The sequence below is a fragment of the Apium graveolens genome, chromosome 10, assembly GCF_009905375.1.
Source record: "Apium graveolens cultivar Ventura chromosome 10, ASM990537v1, whole genome shotgun sequence".
Classification (NCBI taxonomy): domain Eukaryota; kingdom Viridiplantae; phylum Streptophyta; class Magnoliopsida; order Apiales; family Apiaceae; genus Apium; species Apium graveolens.
This window is the reverse complement of record NC_133656.1, coordinates 204,719,047-204,727,119: the sequence shown is the minus strand read 5'-3', so window position 1 is coordinate 204,727,119 and position 8,073 is coordinate 204,719,047. Positions and strand designations below refer to the sequence as shown.

General features: G+C 35.1%; 2 protein-coding genes across 2 annotated transcripts; one reads left to right on the top strand and one right to left on the bottom strand.

The window, feature by feature from the left end:
- Window positions 1-1,364: 1,364 nt before the first annotated feature.
- Window positions 1,365-2,858, top strand: LOC141688978 (uncharacterized). The gene has a single exon (XM_074493132.1). The coding sequence runs from the start codon at window positions 1,515-1,517 to the stop codon at window positions 2,517-2,519; it is 1,005 nt and encodes a 334-aa protein (XP_074349233.1). The 5' UTR covers window positions 1,365-1,514; the 3' UTR covers window positions 2,520-2,858.
- Window positions 2,859-3,337: 479 nt separating this feature from the next.
- On the bottom strand, window positions 3,338-5,290 carry LOC141693295 (putative carboxylesterase 2). The gene is made up of 2 exons (XM_074498344.1): window positions 3,885-5,290; window positions 3,338-3,616 (listed from the first exon to the last, which is right to left on the bottom strand). The coding sequence occupies exon 1, from the start codon at window positions 5,078-5,080 to the stop codon at window positions 4,103-4,105; it is 978 nt and encodes a 325-aa protein (XP_074354445.1). The 5' UTR covers window positions 5,081-5,290; the 3' UTR covers window positions 3,338-3,616; window positions 3,885-4,102.
- Window positions 5,291-8,073: the final 2,783 nt, after the last annotated feature.

Genomic DNA, 8,073 nt, shown 5'->3' with positions numbered 1-8,073 from the left:
TTTTGTGGCGTCAACGAAATGCTGGGAACAAATAATATCAAGTCTTTGATTCTTTTTTTTTTTTTAATTTTTTTGTTTTCAAATTCTAATCATCGAACCAAACATCTGCCCGACTGTTCTCTGGTCGCCTAATTTTGTCCAGAATTGTGTTCCATATCCTATACTCCCAAACACAATTCAATAAACATTAGTTGTGATACTAAACATCAGTAAATTTTTATGATCAATTCAAGGATTCAAAGTAGTTTTAAATATATGTTTTGGCAGCAGAGGTAACTGTTGGTTATAGGCCCAACAGGGCCCATCGAACGAAAACCCAATATGCGGTTAAGTTACTGGGCCGAAGGATCTCCAGGCCCGCGAAACGAAGGCCCACGGAAGCCCAGGCCAAGACCCACTGCTCGCAGACCGTTAGACAGAACAAGGGACATAATGCCCCATTTTCACTCCCTCCTTAATGATTTGTAACGGCCGGACATTCAAGACAGAATTGGGTATAAAAACCCTTGTGAAGTAAGACAAAACATACACACATTCTCGTAAACACTCTGTCTTTCTTGTATTATTACCCTATCCTTAAAACCAGATTCTAATTCTCACACCGGAGGTGAATCGGGGGTACAAAACCTCACATTCTCTTCACTTTCAGGTATAGCCGAAGGCACCTTTAAGGAAGCCGAAGCTTGTTCAAGCTCCCGAAGGAATCTGGGCGTAACAGTAACAAACGGGTGGAGTCCTATCAAATTGAGACAGCACTCTGCGGGGCTATGAAATAGAGGCAGGCCCCAATTGACTAAAGAGTTAACAAAAATGTGAAGAAATAGAGAGTCTAGAACCGAGATTTGACCGTATTCAAGTCGATAAGTTACCATGGTCGATTTTTTTTAAGAAAATTTATGCGATCTTTCTTAACTTTAAAGTTGGATCCCCGGTCCCTACTCACAGACGTGCCTGCTGGGTTTTTTACTGTTGGGAGAAGGAAGTATTTACTAGTACTACCATTCTAATACAATACCGGACTCTAGACGTATTCTAGAAAAAGTAGCATCACGCCTAAAAATCTGGTGACAGTAGAAGATAAAAACATGGATTTTATGAGAGAGCTGACAAAGTTCATTATGCATGCAACATCTTATACAACTGAACAAAGTTTTACTCGTTTAGCCTAGGCTTTTGTCCATTTCTAACTCATCTAATTCAACAAAATCCATAAACACATGTGCACTGTGCTCACCAGCTTTAACAGTAGCCTATTTCACCAACTAGAAATCCCCAGGTTGTGCCGCAAACAAGACGCTCACAAAAGTAAACAAAGGCGGCTAAGTAAGAAAAAAAATATGGAATTTCTACGGTCAAAAACTTTGGCTTTATACCCCCACTCTTTTTCCCTCCTCTTTTCCTCCTTTCTTAAATTCCCCTCACATTTTTTCTTTCAATTTTTCTCTATATTAATGTAGTCTAAACACATTCTTCACCTTGTTTTTCTATCAGTCTAGGCTGAAGAGGATACAACTATGGGAGAAACTGAGGTGATCATGCCTAGCCAAAGCACTATAGCTTTCCCACTATTCACTGCTCCTTCCTCACCTGCGCGGATAGAGGATTACTACTTCAGCACTCCCGCCACTCCAGGGCAGATATCGCAGTTTTATCGAGAGTTTGATGACTTCTTGATCAACAACAGCATGATTAGTGACGTTAGAAGAAATAGCGTTTGTTCAAACGTGCCATTTGATTGGGAAGAAAAACCGGGAATACCAAAGCCAGTAGCGAAGATGGATGATAAGAACATGTATGAAGATGATTTTGCTTTTGTTGTAAGCCAGGAAATGGACGAGGCCTCACTCTCTGCTGATGAGCTTTTTGATGGTGGAAAAATTAGGCCACAGGCTCCACATTTTTCCGCTGAAAGAAGCCCGAGACCACAGAAATCAGCGGAGAGTGAAATAAGAGGAAGAGAGAGATCAGTATCGACATTGTCTTCGTCAAGGTCAGGGCACAGATCTACAAGATCACTTTCTCCAATGCGGGTTTCTCAATATCCCTGGGAAGAAGAAAATCGACAACAACAGAAGAATCACCAGAAAAACTCGAAAATACCATCTTCAACTTCAAAACCAAGTTTAACATCATCCGTGTCCGCCCTCTCGTCTTCTTCACTAAAAGGCCTCAGGAAGTGGAAACTGAAGGATTTTTTCTTGTTCCGTAGCGCATCAGAAGGACGTGCATCAAATAAAGCAGATCCAATAAAGAAGTACGCCTCTTTATTTAAGAAACATGACGATATCAAGAGTTCAAGTTTTAGGTCAATAGATAAAAATCCCGGAACCTCAACCTCCGGACCAAAAAGGAAGGGACATGTATCCGCTCATGAGCTGCATTACACGATGAACAGGGCAGTATCAGAGGATATGAAAAAGAAAACTTTTTTGCCTTACAAACAAGGTATTTTGGGACGTTTGGCTTTTAATCCTGCCGTCAATGCTATTGCAAATGGCTTTGGATTTTCGCGCAAATGAATTTTCCCTGCCTCAACGCTGTGTACAGGTGTTCGATGAGATATGTCAAAATCAGACATTCTAATTAACATTATTATTATTATTATTGTAATCGTTTGCTGTGCAGTTAAAAAGAGTGGCATGAGACAGCATAAAGTTCTAGATTATGATCATTTGCACTTTTATAGATTAATATTAGAGCGCTGTATATCAAAATCCGCAGTTTCAGAGTCGATGAGCGGAATTCCTAGTATCGTAGCGTGTCTAATACCAAAAGTGTTTCTGCATTTAAATTTTCTGTAATTAATTAATAGCGAAAGAAACAACAAGCGGCGTAAGTGAGCCAAATTGTTCATGAGCTACTTAAACTCGACTCGTAACATATTTGAAATCAGCTTGATAATAATCAAATTCAAGCCTATCGAACTTTTTGCAAAGCCAAGTTTCGAGCTTTAAATTTAAGGTTCGGTCAAACTTGAGCTCGAGGTCGAGTCCAAACATTTTTAATCGAGTTCGAGTCAAGTCTGATAGTATTCAACTCGACTCGATTACACTCAAACAACCAATGCAGAACAATATATATGAAAGAAACAACCAATGCAGAACCATATACTGTATATATATGATATACATACATGAATAGAAAATTGTATTGGAACCATGCAAACGCAAGCAAATTTATTTGTATGCGAGTGCAACTTGCTTCTTTTAGGAAACCCGATTATCTTCCAGGGAATCAAAGAAACATATGCAAATTACCAGACCCAATTAGAGCACGAGTGTAATTCATTTTAATCACTAAAATATTGATAATACACTTAAGAAAACAGAAGTTGGAATAAAGAAAAATATAGAAACTGTCATTGTACAAGAAAGATGAACCATATATTCAAGCTTAAGCAGTCGTTTGTTGACTAATGGAAACGACAACACTTTACAAAGTTTACCAGCATGCCGGATGGGGGTAGCACTGACAACATCTCATTACAAGCAAAAGAAGCTGCTCAAAGCTCACTATCTCGCAAATTACATTAAGAGCGAAGAATGTTCAAAGCCTTGATTTGGTCAAGTTTCATGTATCATGCCTGCCAACTCGATTCACATGCTTTGAAAAAGTCCTTCAAACAATTAAAACTTTGTGATTAGGTATAACATCCACTTCAGAAAGTATTAAAATTCCACCTACAAAATCTCTCCTAATATATATGCCAGATATATTGTTCTCAAAAACCGCTTCTATACGTGGTTGTGTTCTACACACGCCCCCCTCGACAAACTTCGCTTTTGACGAAAATTTGCAGATTTGTTTAGTTTAGTCCGACTTTAGATTGTTAGACTTGTTCTTGGGTCAAAATAAATAAATTGCTTTTAGTGTTTGTGACCTACCTGTCTCGCGCATTGTCTACTTCTCCATCGAACAAGATACTGCAGTCTAAAATTATTTTATACACAACCAGATGAAAGTAATATTGTTCTGAGGGTTGCACCTGATAAGTTCTTAGATATATGTGAAATTGAGTTGAAAAGAATATATAGCTCATACCCGTATGAGTAAATCTCAAAATTATTTATTCAGTGCGAAGGGAGGATGAAGATTTTTACATTCAATCGTGTATAAAATCAGCTAAACCCTTGATCAAGTTTGTAGCATTTTCACAATCAGGTTTGAAAATATGAAAGACATGACCTTCCCCTCGCACATCAATCAACTTCGCCTTTCCTTTCCACTCACTCTTCTCCAATGACTCGTGAAAAAGTATGCCTCTGTCCCTCAATATATCCTGCTCTGCAACAGTAACAAGAACTCGGGCACACCCCAAATCCTTCAAGGGTGGTGCTTCATCTGCCAAAGGGTTAACCAACGGATCATCGTTTCCTTTGTCGGATGGACACACGAAAGCCCACCATTTATCAACAAGTCCCTTCAAAAAAGTGTTAGTAACTTCAGCTCCAATAGGTTCTTTACCCCAGAAGTAAGGGTTGATGAGAATCATCCCAACAAGTTTCATTCCTGTTGCCGTCATCTCGGCATTCTTGCTACGGAACATCAGTTGGTAGGAAATTGTCGCTCCAGCACTGTCTCCTGCCAAGAAAACCCTGTCAAAGTCAACATTGTTAATCAGCCAAGGCTCGGAGCCAGCACCCGAGGCGTGTGAAGCTGCCCATTTAAGAGCCTCCCAGGAGTCATCAAAGGCTGTAGGGAGCGGATGTTCAGGAGCTTTTCTATAATCCACTGAAACAACAACCACTTTCGCTTCAGTAACAAGATTGTTAATAGAGTTGTGATATCCAGGAAACCGGGGTGATGAAATCATATATGCCCCGCCAGGAAAGTAAACAACAAGAGGCAGCTTTTCGCCATCAGCAATGATATTGGGACGGTATAGCCTAGCGGATACCCCGGTTTCAGGTACGAGCACAACATCTTTGGATAGGACGCCTGTTCGAGCATCAAGGCCAGGATCACAAACCTCGTACCCGGACAGTCTCTTAAGTGTTCCGTCTTTGTACACTCGAATGAATGGTGGAAGATCATGAATCACCTCTGCTTCATTAGGATCAATCGGAAATGTATTGTCCATGTGATTATAGCTTGAAGACAGAGAGAAGTATGTGAAGAGGTTGTAGGTAGACAAAGAATAGATCGGGTATTCGATAATGCATAAAATCAGAATATTTTATAGAAGCGTGTCAGGACATTTACACAGCATGGAGAAATGCATTTCTTTGTAATTTGAAATTTAGAACCACCGTCAAGGAATGGAGAAAATTTCTAAATTATCAAGCTAAAAATATTAAAAATTAAGACAAGCATATCTACCAACAACCAAGTCGGTATACCGAAAAGAAAAAGCTACTCTTCTGCTGATCTTTTATTTTCTTTTTTTTTTGTTTGCAGATAAAAATGTTAAAAATCGACTACCCTCACCAATAAACTGGAAGTGTAGGCTGCTGTCCTTTTTTGAAGAAAAGGTTTCATGCGTGAGAAAAATCATTTCAACGTTTTATTGAAGAAATGTTTGAACTAAAGAACGCATTCTTAACTATAGTTTCAATACGAGTGAATGCCTGTGCACTAGGGTTGTCCAGATTTCAAACTTGAAAGTTGGTGGATGAGGCTGAAGAGTATCTAAAAGGCTTTTTGGGCCGTTTAGCCTGTAAATCAGCATTTTGGACTTTTGATTAGAAAGAATTAAGTATTTTTGCAATCCGTCCTCGAGGAATTTAGCGTTGGAACAATAGAATCACAATGTTGCATTTTATAATATAAAACTAATGAGTAATATTAACCTTAATCGCTACACAGCAGACGATTCAATTCTGTTGTATTCACTTATTTATCTTGAGCGAAATTTGATTTTCGATCTCCCAAGTTTACCTTTCAGGGCTAGAGATGACAATCAGGTCGGTCGAAACGGTTTAAGCAAAAACCAAACCCGAACCCAATTTTTTTTGCCAAATCCGAACCCGAAAAAACCCGAACCACTAAATCCGAACCCAAATTTATCGGATTTTGTTCGGGTTCGGTTCGGATTTGGGTTTATAATTCCCTACCAAATTACACCTTAATTTACACAGTAAAAGATTACTAGGATCTGATTTGTGTAAAATGCTCATAAATATGACGATAATGAATATTTTGGGATTGAATAAGTTGGTTCAGAGAATACAATGGATCATAATTCTATCAATAAAATTATTGGTGAAATAATGCAACAATCTTGATTTTTAGTATATTTATAGTGAACATACCGCTAAAAACATATTTAAAGGACTTTTAATGTAATAGTTTGTAAAAAGTATAATTTTTAGTACTAATATTAGTAATAATATATATTTCACATATATATATATATTATGTTACTACTTATAAAATTTAAAATATTAGTTATATATTAACACGAGTTTTGGATCGGGTTCGGGTCGGAACAAAATGAGTTTTGGCTTTTCGGGTCGGGTTCGAAACGGTATGCCTTAAACGGTATAATATATGTAATTGTTATGTTAAATATTTTATAATTTTTATTGCACAAGTCAGTGAAAATTTAACATGTTCTCCAATTGTGTTTTGTGTTTTTTAACATAGTTATGTTCTATAGCAATTATTTGTTCTTTAAAATTTTAATCTCGAGTATTTTTTTAGAGTTCTATCTGTTTGTTTTATGTGCCGTATATTTTTATATTTTTTTTTGTTCTTTAAATTTTGATATGTTATCTAATTTTTTCAGTCCCTATTTTAATTTATGTGTTATGAGTATTTTCATTTTCTCTAAATTTTCTTGTACACTTTGTGGGTTCCTTAATTTGAAATACCTTGTATATTTTTATATTCTTATATTCGTACTTTATGTGTTCTGTAAATTATAATATTCTTTTATATATTTTTTGATTCTTTAATTTTTATGTGTTCTGTAATTTTTTAAGTTCATTAATTTTAATTTATGTGTTCAGTAATTTTATAGTTCACAATATAAATATTTGTTTATATCTTATAATTTATATTTTATATTCACTAATTTAAATACTTATATAACACATAAAAATTACAGAACACTTAAAAATTTTACACTAACACATAAAAAATTTATGTTTTCTTTATATTTATAAGTACATTATGTTTTATATTTTATAATTTATATTTTAAGTATTTGGTAAATTTATATTTGTGTGTTCTGTATTTTTTATGTCCTCTAATTTATATTTTATGTGATCTCTAATTTTTTGCATGTTTTTCAAACTTTAACGTCTTCTTAGAAAAAATTTAAACTTATTATATTCAAGATTTACTAGGTTTAAGTTATTTGCAACTTGTTTTAATATTCATATCTTTTATTGTGTACTTTTTTATGTAATATACATTTTTTATGCATGTAAGTTAAAAAATTATTTTAATTATGTTAAAGAAAATATATTATGCAAATTCAATTTTTAATTTGTAAGTGTAAAGTAAACGGGCAACTGAAAAAATAAATAAAAAAAAGAAAGAAATGTATAAAGGAAAGAAAAAAAGTAGCATTTTGTGGATAAAAACCGTAAACAGACGTTGAGACAAGTTACAGGTTTTGTGACACATGTCAACAGTACACTTAAGTTACTCACTTACCCAGAAATACGAGTTACCATTTCATCCCAATATATATATGGGTTAGGTTATATGGAGTCCCCTATTTCATTGGAGTCCATATATGTTCTACAAGTAAAATATAGCTTATTTTGTTACAAGATGTATTATTTTTTGAATGATATTCTACAAATATCACAATTTTATTGAAAATCTTGCAGATTGCATAGATTTTACAAGTAGAACGTTGCAAAATATATTATTCTACAAAACATGCTTAGTTTGCAGAACATAAATGTTCATGTTGCAGAACATACATATTGTACTTGTAAATATATGAGATTTGCATGATTTTATAGAAGTAATGATATTTGTGAAATATGTTTTGTAAGATAACACGTTTTAGAAGATATTTTATTTACAGAACATAGATGGACTCCGAGGAGTCCAATTAAAAGGTGGACTCCATAGAACTTTACTATATATATATATATATATATATATATATATATA

Bases quoted from the DNA above. Each gene is read 5' to 3' on its own strand.
- LOC141688978 (XM_074493132.1), top strand. From the start codon at position 1,515: ATGGGAGAAACTGAGGTGATCATGCCTAGCCAAAGCACTATAGCTTTC.
- LOC141693295 (XM_074498344.1), bottom strand. From the start codon at position 5,080: ATGGACAATACATTTCCGATTGATCCTAATGAAGCAGAGGTGATTCAT.